The following is a 17,920-nucleotide window of genomic DNA, read 5'->3' as shown; positions in this document are numbered from 1 at the left end:
CCTTTTGCTGAAGATGCATCCATACTTAAGAGCACAGACATGTGTGGGTTTGCTTTTGTTTGCACACTGGAACCATTTACTAAACCAAAGAGTTATGTAAAGGAGTGTGTGCAGAAGAAGCAGTGTGACTTTGAAGTAACGTCACAGCCTTGTTTTTTCGCGGGTTCTTATCAAGTGGAGCGAAAGCGGAACGAAGGCACGAGAATGTTCCCATGCAACCATTTAAAAGGCTTTGTCAAGTTATCTTGGAGCCACCTGGAGACCAAGGCTAACACTCCTTAAGTATCTCGCTTAGAATCATAGAATCATAGAGTTGGAAGAGACCACAAGGGCCAACGAGTCCAACCCCCTGCCAAGCAGGAAACACCATCAGAGCTTTCTGTGTACTTCAGCAGTTTACGGCACTGTTTCCCAACCAGGGGCTCCAGGATATTCCAAGGGGGCCATAGGTGAAAATCTCGTGAATGGGGGAGCATAGCATGAGGCATGGGGGGCACAGAGGGAAGTGAGAAGAAAATCAAATTTTTAAATAAAGAAAATCCTGATTGGCTGGCTATCCTCTTGGCCAATTACAAAAGGGTAAGGGGGCAGCCCACCAGGGACTAGCGCTCCTTTTCCCCATGTGCGTTTCCTTGGAGCAGTCCTGGTTTGTTTCCGGGGGAAGAGGGCGGTCGCTGAGACTCCCGTTTTGACTGATAGAGTCCATCATCCAGAACCCCCAGCTCAGGTAAGTGCGGTGGTGGGGTGCCAATGGGTAGGGTTGGGTGAGGCAGAGCTGCTTTTTGTTGCTGCCAGTGCTGGGCCCGGTGGCAGCCTGGGCCTGACTCTGCAAGGTGCAGGATGCAAGCCACCCCAGCGCCTAGCCAAGGGGGTCATCTGGTGCTGCTGACTTGCATCTAGTAAATGACTACGTCTCTACTCAGTGGGCCTTACTCCCAAATAAGAGTGTGTGAGGAGGCTATAATGTTTTATCTAGGCAGCCAGGGCTCCTCCGGGTGACAAGATCTTTTTGCACCAGGTCAGTGAGGACCACTTGCTTCTTAAAATTCTCCCTATGCTCCTTTGGACTGTATCTGTAGGTTTCCCCCTCTGTGTCAAATAACTGGGGTCAAATAAGTGTTGTTCTAAACTGCACACATCCATGTGCTGCCAGGTGAGATGCTCCCAGTCAGGCAGGCTAACCCCCCAAATCATTGCCAACAAAGGGGTAAAACAAGGTTACTTCTTAGTCCTGCATTTATTCAACCTTTTCTTAAACGACCTTGCACCCTGTTTACATGGGGTGGATGGCCATTGCCCAAAGCTCAGCTCCATCCACGTTCATTGTCTCTCGCACAAGGGCTGGCTTGAAGCGACTCCTGTGCCGCTGCCAGGAATATTGTACAGCCAACAGACTGGAACTGAACTTTGCAAAACCTAAAGTGCTTGTTTTCTCATGATCTTGGAAGCCTCATAGGTGGGAGATCAGTGGAAACCCGTTGGAACAGGTTAAAAACTTTAAATACCTAGGCATCCACTTCCAATATAACGCTTCCTGGAATCACCATTGTAAGCTCTTATTATCTCTCCTCCATGTTTCTGCTGCATCAAACATTCTGGTTGACCTCTGGAGCTTGTAAACAGCTTAGAAACCGAAGCATCTTTTTTAAACAAACACACACACAAGTAGTTGTTTCAGGATAACTTACGGGTGCTTTTTTGTCTAAAGCAGAACCCATGTCTACCTACCCTAGTCGGTCAACCAAATCCCAGAGGACATTGGGGGATGGAACGAGCGGCGATCCGTCATACAGAACCACAGATGCACCAACAGCGAGAGCAGAAACCAGCCAGTTCCACATCATCCAACCAGTCTAGGGAGTGTGGGGAAATGCACGTTAGCTTTATCCATGATAGTCACCTCCCTCACCTATTTCCAGACCTGTGAAGCTAATCTCGCACTTCTTCTCAAGGACACAGGTGTGTAAAATGTATGTGCCGTCATGAGACCCTGCCTACAGGTAATATATGTCCTTCCTGAAAAGCTTCATTAACTAGAAACCCCAAAATTTGGGATCCCCTCCAAAGCTGTGCCAAAGATTTGCAGTCATTTTGCAGCGAAAAACCTGCATTTTGCAGCAGCACCCAAACTGAGTAACTGATACATCAAACTAGGGTTTATAGTTAACACCCAAAAATCCAACACTGTCAGTCTGGAGTGAATCAGACAATGTTGGGTTTGGGGCTGATACCTATGCCCCCTGGTTTGAGTATCAATTACTTGGGTTTGGGGGGCACTGCAAAACGCAGGGGTTTCAGTGCAAAATGTAAGGTTTTTGCTGCAAAACAACTGCAAAACTTTGGCACTAGTTTAAAGTTATTTGGAAAATGTGGGAGTGTTAACAACAAACCCTGGTCTGATATACCAGATTTGGAGGGTGCTGCAAAACGTGCTGTTTTCACTGCAGAATGAGTGCCAAACTTTGGTACAACTTTGGAGGGGATCCCAAATTTTGGGGTTCATAGGTAATGAAGCTCTCCTGAAACCCTGGAGAGCTGTTGCCAGTCAGTGTGGACAATCCTGAGCCTTCTGGCAGCTTCCAATTTTGCACGGGATGTAGCTCAGGGGTAGAGCAACTGCTCTGTGTACAGAAGGCCCTGGGTTCAAACCCTGGCATCTCCAAGAAGGACTGGGAAAGATTCCTAGACTCTGAAGAGCTGCTGCTAGTCAGTGTGGGCTGCACTGAGCTTGGTGGGCCAAGGTCTAACTCAGTATAAAGCAGCTTCCTCTGTAACCAAAAAGGTGCCTCAATTCATTGGGCAACAGCTCACATGCTGCAGGAGGCAAATACCATTTTAGGAGGCACCATTTCTCACAAGCGGGAATGTCCCCCAAATGCCTGCCACAATCCACATGGGGGGCTCAGAAAACAAACGTGTTTTTTCGCTTGTCTGAGCTGCCCTTCGCTCATATGCAAAGGTAATTGTTAATGGATCAAATCGGTCAAAACTCAGAATCAGTCAACTCAGACAAAATAAGACTGTTGCTTGATTTTAAAAGTGAACTTTTGGGATTGAAAGGTTAGCCATGCCATGCAAAAGCAATTTTATCTGCAGCATGAAGGATCAAAAGGCCAGGTGAACGTTCCCCACATTTGCACTCCCCCGCCAAATAAATTACCTAAAATAAGCCAATTTATGCACACTTGCATCATTATTGCTTATCTGGGTCATAGAAGTCATGCTTTTCTTCAAGAAAAGAATAAACATGGCAAACCCCATGCAGGCTGTGTTGAAAGCCTTAGCAAAAATACAATTAACAGCACTTACTGTTGTGTAGTACATGATGTTGTCACTGCTGGACATGTTACCATGGAGGAGGTGCTCTTTCAAATGCTGAATTAACGTCCCCTGGTTTAAAAGAAAAAAGACGGACATACAAAGCAAGGTGTAATAGTTAGACTGGGTGGACTATGAACCAGCCACTATCTCTCAGCCTAACCCCCACCTTGCAGGGCTGGCTTTATCCAAAGGATGCCTCGGGTGCAGCTACAGAGCTTGTGCAACTCAAACGCAAGCTGGAGACCTGTGAGTAGGATCCATCCAAGCCATACTCGGAGTAAGTCCAGCAACTGCTGTGGGTCTACTCCGGGTATGGCTTAGTTCAATATTGCCACTGAGCATGAGACTCTTAATCGCAGGGTTGTGGGTTTGAGCCCCACATTGGGCAAGAGATTCCTGCATTGGAGGGGGCTGGACCACTGATGTAGGAGGGGGTGTGTGGTGGGTGCAGGCCGCCCCGGGTGTCATCACTAAGGAGGGTGACAAAATGGCAAAAATATGTGTTTTTAAAATAAATAAAAATTTGAAAAAATAACATTTAAAACTAGCTTAATAACTTCGTCTGACAAATAATTAACCTCAACAAGTCAACATAATACGTATTGAAACTTTTTAGTTCAGTCAACAAACGCAACGCAATGGGGCTGTGAGTGGGCCCCGTTGCCGGGTCAGGGTTGAGCTGGTGGCAGAGAGCAGGAGAGTGGGTGGCCAGGCTGCTGCGTACACGCCTTGGCGTTGGCGCTTCGTGCCCAGATGCAGTAGCGCCACCGCCAGGCATGTCTGACCCAGTAGCGGAGAGCAGGGGGCGAGTGAGCAGCAGCTTCGCCGCCCGTTTCCTTCCCTGAACTGTGGCGCGTGGGAGGGCATCTTCTGCCCCCTCCCCCCTCGGGGGAGCACCCCATGCACCCATCCCAGGCAGCGCAAGCCTATGCTCCACCGCTGGGTTGGACTAGATGACCCTCGTGGTCCCTTCCAACTCTACAATTCTATGACTCTATTATATCCAAGTTCTGCTTCCCACCTATCCTCTTTACAACCTCGCCTCTGATGGAAGTATTGGGAGGGGGTTTTAAGTAAATCCAAATATGTGCTGGTAAAAATAGGGTCTACAATGATTACCGGGGAGGGTGGGGTTTGAGGACTTTTTTCAAACAAAGAATGTAAATTGTGCAAACCACAGGGATGGGGAGAATGAAGTAGCGAACAAGGAATGTTCTGCAGTAGTTTTATGTTCAGCCAGTTTATTGCTAAAACCAACAAACTCCTATTCTGTTTTTGAGTGTCACAGTGCTGACATCTGAACTTAAAAATGGAAAGCGTAATGCTGGTGATCAATAAAAGTGGTTTGAAGGCTGTCTCAAGGCAAATCTAAAATAATGTAGTATAAACACCGACAACTGGGAAACACTGGCCTGCGAGTGCGCCAGTTGGAGAACAGCCTTTACCAAAGGTGTCATGGGCTTTGAAGACATTCAAACTCAAGATGAATTGGCCTCCACAGTCACTTATGGACTCATTGTTAAAACCCCCTAGAAGGTCTAAAACCATTTTGGGATTCAGGGAGGGTCACCTTGGATATTGTTAAGAGACGGTTTGCTAAGATCCCTGCAAGAATTTTGCCGGCCACAGCTAATAAAGAGATGCCTCAATAGTTTCTACAATCCGTTCCGTCACCTTTTTTAGAGATTGATAATTCTGGCATCCCAAAAGTCTGCTGGGATCTCCTATCTCTCCCAGATTTTTCTGATGAGCTTGTGAAGTTGCACAGGCATCCTGGCCAGCAGCAATTGAACCCTCTACTCCATGAATCTGTCTATCCCTCCTTTGAAAACCCTCCCAATTGGTGGCCATCTTTGCCTCCAGGGGGAGCGAGTTCCAGAGCCTGACTATTGTTACCGGTAGATTTCTTTGGGAAAAGAAATTCTATCCCAGCCTTTGCTGTGCAGATTTTCTCCTTGCAAGGAGTTTTTCAAAGTTGTGATTTCCCCCTGTCCAGAGTCTAAAGTGGTACAGCCCATACTGTCTCCGCAGGCCTCTTACTCCTCAGTTCTCCCAGGTGTGTAGATGCAGCACAAGTCCACCAAGCAAAATCCACCCAGCAAATTCAGTCTGTTGGAAGGTGGGGGAAATGCCTCTCCGGTTGCTTGTTAACCGACAACCTACTGTGCAGAGCCTCCACAACCCCAAACAGCAACATGACCTACCCCTGCGGAGTGAACCATGCATTTTGGAGCTCCTGTTGTGCCAGATGAATACATGATGAAAAGAGGATGGCTGAAAGGAAGCTGCTCGAACTCTAGCTGCGGGGCTTGATCTCCCTTCCCCGCTGCAAGAAAGTCTTCTAGAAAGACGCTGAACAAAGAAGAAGAAAGAAATGGAGGGGAGGGAGAATTAATATCACTCTCAAACCTTTGTGACATTTATTTTGTATTTATTAATTTATTATGACTTTTCTCAAAGCGGCACCCGTGCTTCTCCTCCTTGCCCCCTGGATCATCACAACCACCCTGTGAGGGAGGCCAGGCAGAAAGACAGTGGCTGGCCAAGGTCACCCAGGGGCCTTCCATGGCCGAGAACAGATCTGAATGCTGGGCTCCCAGGGCCTAACCTGACACTCGAGCCCAGGAGGGGGGAACCTGCCTCAACCTGAGGGCCTCATTACCTTCTGGGCAATTTTCTGGGGCCATGGTGTATTTTTAATCATTCTGTATGGTAACAATACTGTGCAGCTGGTTTTCATGTTTTGTAAGCCACTCAGAAGTCATCTGGATCTGGGCATTAAGCTGTTAATAATAATAATAATAATAAGAAGAAGAAGAAGAAGAAGAAGAAGAAGTATATGCCAACAGCTACTCTGGGTGGCTTCCAACACATTAAACATCAAATAATAATAATAATAGCTTATTATTTATATAACTCACATTATATAACACACACACTCTTTCTCTCAATTTCTTGGCAAATTAAGTGCCACAACCCCGGTAACGAAAGAAGCCAAACAAGCCTTTTGCTGCTCCAAAAACCACTTCTAACTAGTCCATTGTTTTCTACTCTCTCTCCAAAATTTGAGCAAACACTCAAGAGCCTGTCCCTTCCGCAACCCTTGCCTGTTGGCTTCTGAGTGGGCACACAAAATGACCCACCTTGAAAATATCTGAGAAGCCCACCAGTCAGATTCACAAACCAGAAGACTAAATTCCGCAGCCTCCAATTAAATATAAAGTAAAATATATTCTGGATTCAATGACACCAATTGCTTTAAAAAAAGATAGATAAATAGATGTACATTTGTCCAGTCCACTTTATACCTGTGCGAAATTTTGGAAATGTCTACAGATTCTCTCGAGGAAACGTATGGGATCACTACAACTTTTTTTAGATCTGGGAGTCCTGAAAAAAAGCAAAAATTCAATGGTTAAATGGAGAGAAATGACAGCTGTTTCCACTTTTAAAGTGTCTTCCTATAACCATAGTTTGCTCGACAGTGACCCAGACCACACGTTAAATATTACTGGAGTAGTAATGAATTTAGTTTCTCCTTTTCCACCTCTCATGTCCTCTTCAGTGGAGAGTCCATTGTTTGTTGAACCACAGTTTTCCATGGTTTCAGAACTGGGAAACCGATTTCCACACTCCCTACCAACCAGGATTGCCAGCTTGACCCTAGTTTGCTGTTTCTCAACTCTTGATGTCACAGGGAACTCAGGTTTAACAAACCAGAAAATGTCTGCTGAAGCCAGACATGCAAGAGGAGCAAAGGAAGAAAAGTGGGGAGCACCTGTGATCATTAAGAACATAATAAAAGCCGTGCTGGATCAGACCAAAGGCTGAACAAAATGCCTATGGGAAGCCAACATACAGGATGCAGGTGCAATAACTCTCCTCCACTGCTACCTTGCAGCAATTGAAGATAGTCATGCCTGATCCCTTTCTAAAGCAATTTAAGCTGGTGGCCATCACCACATCTTGTGGAAATGATTCCACAGTTTAGGATCGCTCCTTCCCAATAGAGCAAATGGTTAATGTTATTTAGATTATACAGGAGGCTTGTTGCTGCCAAGGGCACAAGCAGGCACTGCTCTGCATGGCAATCTGTTTTTGTGAAGCCCACATTCACCCCCTTGTGCTCCCCATGGTGGCTGTGCATTGGCCGCGCAGCTCTAGTAGGTGTAAACCACATAGGCTTCCCTTGTCACAGCCTGCCATGCACAGCTAGCCATATGACCAGTCTCCCAAGCTCTGACCCACCAGTGGGCCAAAGGACAAACCTGTCTAAGGTCTGCAGTCCAGGGCTTTGCACAGCACCAGGTGCTGAAGTCCGACAGCTCAGGCAAGGCATAAGAAACCAACCAGGCAGGGCCGGCTCAAGACGTTTTGCTGCCTGAGGCAAAGGACAAGATAGCACCCTCCCACAAGGCACATGCAGAAGCCAACTGGATTGGCAGTTGAACCTTACCCCAATACTGGTGGAAGAAAAGTATATTTCCCTGTGCCCGAGGGCAGCCAGGTTGTATAGGGAGCACAGGGCAGGCCCCAGGGCACTCACAGCTCTGTCCCCTTCCTGTCTTTCAGCATCTGCTGCCTGAAGCAGCTGCCTCACTCTGCCTCATCATAGGGCCGGCCCTGCAACTAGGACTTTAGCAGTGGTACATATGCAGCCACTTTCAGGCACCAGAGGGCTGGGCAGTGTTGTACACCTCAGACGCAAAGCTATTAATCTCCATTAATGAAGGGATGGAAAGAGAAGCAATGCCCCATATTCAACAATTCCCACAAGTGTGCAAGGCAGCCAGTACCCTTTACGACGTTCTGAAGCTTTTCCAAGTGATTGTGTTTTTTCCCGTTGTAAATGACAGCTTCAACAGAAAAGATCAACTTGGGCTGAATTTGGGAAAATCTGTCCAGCACACCCTGAAGGAGACAGACAGACATTAATACAGCCATTAACAGGAATAAGTGAGAACATTGGTTTCCCCCAGATTGCAAAACGCTGGGACTCTTTAAACATTATCCTTGTCGCAAAAGAACTATTTTCATAGCCCTTTCAAATCTAACATTAAAGCAGGAATAACTAACATGGCGCCCTCCACTTGTGGACCACAGATCCCATTCTCCTTCCCTGGTTTACAATGATGTGCAGGAGCAACAGCCAATTTTCTTCCTCCTCTGCTGCCGTGCAAGGAGGAAATGAGAAGCCTTTGCTTCTGCTTTTAAAATAACAAGAGTTCCTTGCTACACCCAAATATGGAGAAACCCTGGTTTGTTCAAAAGGAGCAAACTGTGGTTTATGGGAGCTTGTTTGAGCAGGCTGTTTAACCCAAGAGTAGCAAACAGGATGCCCTCCCGAGGCTGCCGGACTCCCAACTCCCTTTAGCCTCCGCCAGCCTGGTCGGTGGGGATGGGAGCTAGAGCCCTGTTTCCTCCCCCCTGGTTAAAAAGTTCCAGGGCTGCTTCTAGGCCAGGGGGGCACAACCTGCGGCCCTCCGGACGTTTCCCAGGAGCCCCAAGCAGCATAGCCATTGAGCAGGATGAAGGGAGGTGTAGCCCAACAACACCTGGAGGTTGTGCTCCCCTGTTCTGGCACCGAAAAAGTTCTATGGAGAAAGCTGAACTCACAGCCTACTGGAAATTAAACCCATCAGGCAGGGTGGGAAGAGGATGATTTTGTGCTTTGCTAAATACTGGTGCCGTGAAAAAGTGTGGCTCTTCTCATTGAGCTAAAATAAAAATAAAATTGTGCAGCAGGAGGGGACAACAAAGCACTGCAGAATGAAAGGGGTGGGGAGATGGGTGAAACTAGTCACCATAAATTCTCTCATTTAAGTTACAGTTTCTTGAACAGCCATGCCTTCGGTTGATGAAAATGGGGTTATGCTACCCCCCAGTGGCCAACTTCAAGAAGTAAAGAGTGTTTATATTATTTAATATAAATAATTTAGTCATACCTCTTCTTGCAAACGCTTCATGTTGCGTTTTTTCGGGTTAAGAATGCGGCAAAGCCGGAAGTGTTTACTTCCGGGTTTCACTGCACAGTTCGCACATGCGCAGAAGTAAAAGCGCTCTATCGCGCTTTGCACATGCGCAGAAGTGCCGCTCTTGTTGCGGACTTTTAGGGGTGCAAATGGAACCCCGGAATGGATCATGTCCACAACCAGAGGTACCACTGTAATAAAAAAAATTCTGGCTGTAATTAACATTACATTTCTCATCCAAAGCGTTCAGCGCAGCACATGTTATCCCATTTCTATCTCTCAGGGCTTTTGTGTGGTAGATTAAGTGCAAAGGAAATGAGAGATTCAGGACCTCCCACCTGGCAGTCATTGAAAGCCAGGCCTCCTCAAACCAAATTTTTTAAAAAGTGCTTTTTATTGAATTTTGTGACAACACATAAACACTCAAAACATAAACAAAAACAAAGGAAAAACAAAAAGAGAACGCACACAAAGATAAGTTACAAACATATAACCATAAATCCTAAAGATATTACAAATGGACTCATGTTATCTCCTTTTCTGTTCCCAATCCTTATTCTGTTCTTACAGACTTCCTTCCTCCTCAATGCTGTTCTGATTTTCCTTTCTTGGTAAACTACTTCTTTCTCACTTTATCATTACTATCTTTCTCCATATAATATACTTGTAACCCTTACCGGTATTTTATTTTGCAAAAATTACTCAAAGCAAGTCCAGGTTTTTATTTGAGGACACAGTTTTTAAAGATACTCTTTATACATTCCCCACTCTTTTGGGGATTTTAACTTGGACTGTCCCCCAATTGTGTCTGTCATTTTCACCAGCTCAAAATAATTGAATAATTTATCCTTTTTTAGTTGGTACTATATCACTTTTTCCGGCGTTTCCGTGTGCTGCGCTGGCTCGCCAGATGCAGCTTTGTCACGCTGGCCACGTGACCCGGAAGTGTCCTTGGACAGCGCTGGCCCCCAGCCTCTTAAGTGAGATGGGTGCACAACCCCAGAGTCGGACACGACTGGCCCGTACGGGCAGGGGTACCTTTACCTTTACCTTTATATCACTTTTCCAATTTTTGGCAATTAATATTTTTGCTGCCATGGCTGTGTATAAGAATATTTTCTTATTTTCATTTAAGATATCTGATTCTAGCATGTTCAATAAAAAGGCTTCTGGTCTCTCTATAAAAGTTTATTTAAATATTTTTTTCAATTTTTCATACACCATATCCCAGAAGCTCTTAATTTTTTTGCAGGGCCCCTCCGCCTGATTACACCTCCAACACATTTCAGAGCTTGCTTTGTACATTTTGGATATCTTACTAGGTGTTATACAGCATCTGAAAAACATCTTTAAAAGATTTTCTTTTAAAGATTTTCTTTTAAAGCAGTGAATTTCTAATCTTTGTTCCATAACCTTTCCCATGCCAATAATTGAATAATTTCCCTAAAATCCATTGCCCACTTGATCATTAACTCTTTTTTGTTCATCTTTGACCTCCCATTGCAAGAGGAATCCATACATTTTAGAAATTATTTTCCTCTTATTCTGTATTAATTCTTTTATCTATCATTGACTCTTCTTTTGCAAAACCTGTTTTTTATTTACCGTATTTTTTGCTCTGTAAGACTCACTTTTTCCCTCCTTAAAAGTAAGGGGAAATGTGTGTGTGTCTTATGGAGCGAATGCAGGCTGCGCAGCTATCCCAGAAGCCAGAACAGCAAGAGGGATTGCTGCTTTCACTGCGCAGCGATCCCTCTTGCTGTTCTGGCTTCTGAGATTCAGAATATTTTTTTTCTTGTTTTCCTCCTCCAAAAACTAGGTGCGTCTTGTGGTCTGGTGCGTCTTATAGAGCGAAAAATACGGTAATTTGGATATTTCATTTAGTTGATGGTATTGAATCCATCCTGTCATAATCTTTCAGTTCCTCATAATCTTTCAGTTTCAATTTGTTACCTTTTTCTTCTAACAGGTCTTTATACTAAGCCCAGGTTGTTTCCATATTTTTCATCTTGACTGCTAAGGCCTTCAAAGGCGATAGCCACCAAAGGGTTTTAGGTTTTACTAAATCTTTATATCTTTCCCACACTTTAAAGGTTTCCTTATAATATGGATAAGGAAGCCTCTATTGACTTTCACCTTTTGATAACCCAACTACGCATGCCACCCGTAAGAATTGTCAAAACCTTCTAAATCCAATAGGCCAGCATTTTCCAATGTTATCCGTTCCTTTAACCAATTTAGACAGGCTGAATCATAATACGTGGTACCTTGGGTTAAGAACATAATTTGTTCTGGAGGTCCATTATTAACCTGAAACTGTTCTTAATCTGAAGCACCACTTTAGCTAATGGGGCCTCCCGCTGCTACGTGATTTCTGTTCTCATCCTGAAGCAAAGTTCTTAACCCGTGGTACTATTTCTGGGTTAGCGGAGTCTGTAACCTGAAGCATATGTAACCTGAGGTACCACTGCACAATTTCAAATCAGGTAATGCCATTCCCCCTCTGTTTTTACTATCTATTAGTAGTTTGTGTTGAATTCTCAGTTTTTTATATTGCCAAATAAATCTTGATAGGTCTTTTTGCCAGCTTTTAAAGCATCCCAACCACCAGTATCATTTTAAATAAGAACACCATGGATCAAACGCAGTTTGATCCATATTTTAGATTTAGGGGAGCTAGTCTCAAACATTTGTTGGGGGAGACCTAGGTTTTTTGGGAGGGATTTATTTGTCCTGTCTCCACACTTTTTATGATAGAGGACCACTGTAGTCACCCCCAACGACACGTTCCCAAGATGGAGGGTGAGGGAACAGCTGCAGTCGCCTGTGGTTCCTGCGCAATGTTTGCCATCTTGCCAAAGGTTGCAGGCAGCTTTACCTGCAGCAATTGCATGTTGATTGCCCTCTTAAAAGACAAAGTCCAGCAACTGGAGGAACGTGTAGCTACGCTCCAAAGAATTAGAGAGCTGGAACTCTTCTTGGAAGCAACAGAGCACACCGTCTCCACCAAGGAAGAGACAGGGGACTCCCCTGAGAAGGTGGCTAGTTCACCAACACAGGAGCCAGATATATGGAGAAACGTGACTCAAAGAAGTAGGAGGCCCAGGGTTCGCTCTGATTGTTTAGAAATACGCAATCGCTTTGAGGTCCTTTCCCCTAGCATGGAAGACGAAGAGCAGACTCCATTTGAGGATCTCTCCCTCATTACAGTCGATCAGGTATATGAAGACGAGGAGCAAAGGCAGTCCTCTGGGAATGTCCAGGCGACCTTGGAACCGACAGCTCACAGAAGAACCCCGACCAGACCTAAGAGGAGGCGTGTAGTGGTGATAGGGGATTCCCTACTGAGGGGAACAGAAGCAGTGATCTGTGGGCCTGACAAGATGTCTCGGGAAGTGTGCTGTCTCCCCGGGGCTAAGATCCAAGATGTAACTGAACGACTGCAAGGAATCATAAAACCCACTGACAAATACCCCTTCCTCTTGGTTCATGTGGGAACCAATGACACTGCAAGCAATAGCCTCCAGAAGATCAAAAGAGATTACGAGGCTCTGGGCAGGAAATTGAAGCAATTAAATGCACAAATTGTCATCTCATCTGTCCTCCCAGTTGAACGACGTGGCCCAGGGAGAGAGGGAAAAATAGTGGAAGTGAACAACTGGCTTCGCAAATGGTGCAAACAGGAACGGTTTGGATTCTTAGATCACGGAATGCAGTTTCTTGAAGATGGACTTCTGGCAAGCGATGGGCTGCACCTCACAACGGTTGGGAGGAATGTTTTTGCAAAAAATCTCAGAAACCTCATCAGGAGGGCTTTAAACTGACTAATGTGGGGGAGGGAGACAGTGCTCCTGAAGGTAGGAGTCTATCAATTGATGAAGATGATCATCCAAATGTCATAGACCGAATGGAGCAAAGAGCATGCAGACCTAGTGGTGGGAGGAGAAAATCCTTAAATAAGAGACACGGGGGAATGATTAATGGACTTCAATGTCTGTACACTAATGCGCAAAGCATGGGAAATAAACAAGATGAGCTTGAGCTCCTGGTACAGCAAACTAAATATGACATAATAGGAATCACTGAAACCTGGTGGGATAAATCCCACGATTGGAATGTAATAATGGAGGGATACAATCTATTTCAAAGAAACAGACCAGACAAGAAAGGAGGAGGAGTGGCGTTATATGTCAGGGATGTGTATACCTGTGAAGAGATCCAAGATTTAGAACCTCAAAGCCAAAGTGAGAGCATTTGGGTCAAAATTAAGGGAGAGAAGAATAACAGTGACCTCATTGTGGGAGTTTACTATAGATCCCCAAGCCAAACGGAGGACATAGATGATGCCTTCCTGGAACAGATGGCCAAGCATGCAAAAGGAAGGGAGATAGTAGTAATGGGGGACTTCAATTACCCGGATATTTGTTGGATGTCAAACTCAGCCAAGAGCATAAGGTCAAACAGATTCCTCACTGCCCTTGCAGACAACTTCATTGTCCAGAAAGTGGGAGAAGCAACAAGAGGAACAGCCATTTTAGATCTGGTCCTAACCAATGTTGATGACCTGGTTAGTGGGGTAGAAGTGGAAGGATCATTAGGCGCGAGTGATCATGCTCTTCTGAAGTTTACTATACAGCGGAAAGGAGCAGCCAAGCATACTAGGACTCAATTTCTCGACTTTAAGAAAGCCGACTTCATAAAGCTTAGGGAAGTGCTGGGTGAGATCCCATGGACAGTAATACTAAAAGGGAAGGGAGTTCAAGATGGCTGGGAGTTTGTTAAGAGGGAGATAGTAAAAGCACAACTTCAGGCAATACCAATGAGACGGAAACATGGAAGGTGCATAAAGAAGCCAGGGTGGCTATCTAAAGAACTTTTAACTGAGTTAAGATTAAAAAAGGATGTGTACAAAAAATGGAAAAGGGGGGAAACCACCAAAGAGGAATTCAAACAAATAGCCAGCACGTGTAGACACAAAGTCAGAAAAGCTAAAGCACAAAATGAACTCAGGCTTGCTAGAGAGGTTAAAAGCAACAAAAAAGGCTTTTATGGGTATGTTCGTAGCAAAAGGAAGAACAAAGAAACCGTGGGGTCACTCAGAGGAGAAGATGGTGAAATGCAAACAGGGGACACAGAAAGGGCTGAACTCCTCAATGCCTTCTTTGCCTCAGTCTTCTCCGATAAAGAAAACAATGCCCGACCTGAAGAATTTGGAGCAAATGATTCAGCAGAGGAAACACAGCCCAGAATAACTAAGGAGATAGTACAAGAATACTTGGCTAGTCTAGATGTATTCAAGTCTCCAGGGCCAGATGAACTGCATCCAAGAGTATTAAAAGAACTGGCAGATGTGATTTCAGAACCACTGGCAGTCATCTTTGAGAATTCCTGGAGAACAGGCGAAGTCCCGGCAGACTGGAGGAGGGCAAATGTTGTCCCTATTTTCAAAAAGGGGAAAAGAGAGGACCCAAATAATTACCGCCCAGTCAGTCTGACATCAATACCAGGGAAGATTCTGGAGCAGATCATTAAGCAAACAGTCTGTGAGCACCTAGAAAGGAATGCTGTGATCACCAATAGTCAGCATGGATTTCTGAAAAATAAGTCATGTCAGACTAACCTGATCTCGTTTTTTGACAGAATTACAAGCCTGGTAGATGAAGGGAACGCAGTGGATGTAGTCTACCTTGATTTCAGCAAGGCATTTGACAAGGTGCCCCATGATATTCTTGTAAAGAAGCTGGTAAAATGCGGTCTTGACTATGCTACCACTCAGTGGATTTGTAACTGGCTGACTGACCGAACCCAAAGGGTGCTCATCAATGGTTCCTCTTCATCCTGGAGAAGAGTGACTAGTGGGGTGCCACAGGGTTCTGTCTTGGGCCCGGTCTTATTCAACATCTTTATCAACGACTTGGATGATGGACTCAAGGGCATCCTGATCAAATTTGCAGATGACACCAAACTGGGAGGGGTGGCTAACACCCCAGAGGACAGGATCACACTTCAAAACGACCTTGACAGATTAGAGAACTGGGCCAAAACAAACAAGATGAATTTTAACAGGGAGAAATGTAAAGTATTGCACTTGGGCAAAAAAAATGAGAGGCACAAATACAAGATGGGTGACACCTGGCTTGAGAGCAGTACATGTGAAAAGGATCTAGGAGTCTTGGTTGACCACAAACTTGACATGAGCCAACAGTGTGACGCGGCAGCTAAAAAAGCCAATGCAATTCTGGGCCTCATCAATAGGAGTATAGCATCTAGATCAAGGGAAGTAATAGTGCCACTGTATTCTGCTCTGGTCAGACCTCACCTGGAGTACTGTGTCCAGTTCTGGGCACCACAGTTCAAGAAGGACACTGACAAACTGGAACGTGTCCAGAGGAGGGCAACCAAAATGGTCAAAGGCCTGGAAATGATGCCTTATGAGGAACGGCTAAGGGAGCTGGGCATGTTTAGCCTGGAGAAGAGGAGGTTAAGGGGTGATATGATAGCCATGTTCAAATATATAAAAGGATGTCACATAGAGGAGGGAGAAAGGTTGTTTTCTGCTGCTCCAGAGAAGCGGACACGGAGCAATGGATCCAAACTACAAGAAAGAAGATTCCACCTAAACATTAGGAAGAACTTCCTGACAGTAAGAGCTGTTCGACAGTGGAATTTGCTGCCAAGGAGTGTGGTGGAGTCTCCTTCTTTGGAGGTCTTTAAGCAGAGGCTTGACAACCATATGTCAGGAGTGCTCTGATGGTGTTTCCTGCTTGGCAGGGGGTTGGACTCGATGGCCCTTGTGGTCTCTTCCAACTCTATGATTCTATGATTCTATGATTCTATGATTCTACCATCTTGCGAAGTACATTCATCTTTACTGCTGAGATTCTACAGTGCAATGATAATTTCAACCAGTCCCAAATTTCCAACTACTTTTTAATTTATTTCCAAATTTTTGAATAATTGTCATTGAAAAAATTACTGTTTTTGTATGTTAGCCAGATTCCCAGATATTTAACCTTATCGTCAATCCTGAATTTATTTGTAATTCTTTTTTTTCTTGTAAAGACATGTTTTTGGCTAACATATTGCTTTTATTTTTATTTATTTTAAATCCTGCCACTTTCCCAAATTCAACATTTTTTCCCTAATATTTTCTGTATACTTTCTTCTGGGTTTTCTGCAATTATTATCAAATCATCCGCAAAGGCCTTTATTTTAAAATAAAATAAAACAACAAATTCATCACTTTTGAACCAGTGTAGCAGAGTGCCGGTTGGGAACAGAAGATGACGATGATCACCCTCTGTTATTCACTGCATGTGCTGGTCGCTTTATGCAGAAATAAAAGTCTCAAAGTGATCTAATCTCAAGTTAAAATACAAGCAAGCAAAATTAACTAAGAGGCAAATTAAAAATAAAAGATCTGCCCTCAGCACTCTTATGGCTGAGCAGTACAGCAGAGGCTGATTTAACCACCAAAAGTTTGGCAAAATAAAAATGTCTGACTGGCACCTAAAAGCTGGTCACGACAGCACCAGGTGCCTTTCCCCGGGAGCAGCATTCCGGAAGGGGCAACGGTTCCTCGGAACAAGAGCTGCAAGGAGTTACTTACGTTGATGCCAAAGTCCGGCGACGTTGCACTCCAGATGGCGCCAATGCTCGCTGCGGCCAACATTGCTTCTACCGCATGGATGCCGTTGGGCAAGTAGCCTAGGACAGGTTTAGGAATTGCAGTGGTTACAACACTGGAGGAAGCCTGCACCCAGGTGGCATGACGGCAAGCAAGCCCCCATTCCAAGAAGCCCATCGTGCTAGAACACTTCTTGTCACTTCTCCAACTTGGTGAATCAGATTCCCCCATGTGCAGCCGGTGGGCAGGAGGGAGCCAAGGTGGAAACCCAGAGCTCCAGCAAGGGATCTTGGCCAATGTTTGTCAAGCAAGAGGCAGGTTGGCCCAAGAGGCGCAGATCCCAAGCTTTTCCTCTCCCCCTCCCCTCCTTCCACAGCCTATCACTGCACCTCAAACAGCATAGCATGCAAAAAGACCACAGATTAAAGGCAGACCATCTGCTTTACATGCAGAAGGTTCCAGGTTCAATCCCTGGTATCTCCAAGAAGGGCTGGGAATGTCCTTCTACCCAAAACCCTGGAGAGCGGCTGCCAGTCAGTGTGGACAATATTGAGGGAATTTGGCAAAGGATGCTTGTTTTCCAGTCATTCATTTCTGAGCTGCACCATTAAGTTTCATTTTATTGTTGTAATTTCAGTTGCTTTAATATTGTGCGAATAAATAGCTGCAAAATATGCTACCTATCCAAGTTCAAGGTGTTGCTATGGATATATAAAGCCCTTAATGACTTAGGAGGGATGCGGGTGGTGCTGTGGGTTAAACCACAGAGCCTAGGACTTGCCGATCAGGTGGGCGGTTTGAATCCCCGTGATGGGGTGAGCTCCCGTTGCTCGGTCCCTGCTCCTGCCAACCTAGCAGTTCGAAAGCACGTCAAAGTGCAAGTAGATAAATAGGTACCACTCTGGTGGGAAGGTAAACGCCGTTTCCGTGTGCTGCTCTGGTTCGCCAGAAGCGGCTTAGTCATGCTGGCCACATGACCCGGAAGCTGTACGCTGGCTCC

General features: G+C 45.2%; 1 protein-coding gene across 1 annotated transcript in view; it reads right to left on the bottom strand.

Moving 5' to 3' along the window:
- AACS (acetoacetyl-CoA synthetase) overlaps positions 1 to 17,920 on the bottom strand; it is a 56,707-nt gene that overhangs the window by 23,003 nt on the left and 15,784 nt on the right. The window contains exons 5-10 of the mRNA XM_028709357.2: positions 16,903 to 17,000; positions 8,118 to 8,232; positions 6,630 to 6,711; positions 5,526 to 5,673; positions 3,310 to 3,390; positions 1,729 to 1,853 (exon numbers count right to left, since the gene is read on the bottom strand). Of these exons, the coding sequence (XP_028565190.1) occupies positions 1,729 to 1,853; positions 3,310 to 3,390; positions 5,526 to 5,673; positions 6,630 to 6,711; positions 8,118 to 8,232; positions 16,903 to 17,000 (649 nt within the window). The remainder of the gene's footprint in view (positions 1 to 1,728; positions 1,854 to 3,309; positions 3,391 to 5,525; positions 5,674 to 6,629; positions 6,712 to 8,117; positions 8,233 to 16,902; positions 17,001 to 17,920) is intronic.

Source organism: Podarcis muralis, chromosome 16, assembly GCF_964188315.1.
Source record: "Podarcis muralis chromosome 16, rPodMur119.hap1.1, whole genome shotgun sequence".
Lineage (NCBI taxonomy): Eukaryota > Metazoa > Chordata > Lepidosauria > Squamata > Lacertidae > Podarcis > Podarcis muralis.
The sequence above is the reverse complement of the archived record's forward strand: the minus strand, read 5'-3'. Positions and strand labels throughout refer to the sequence as shown.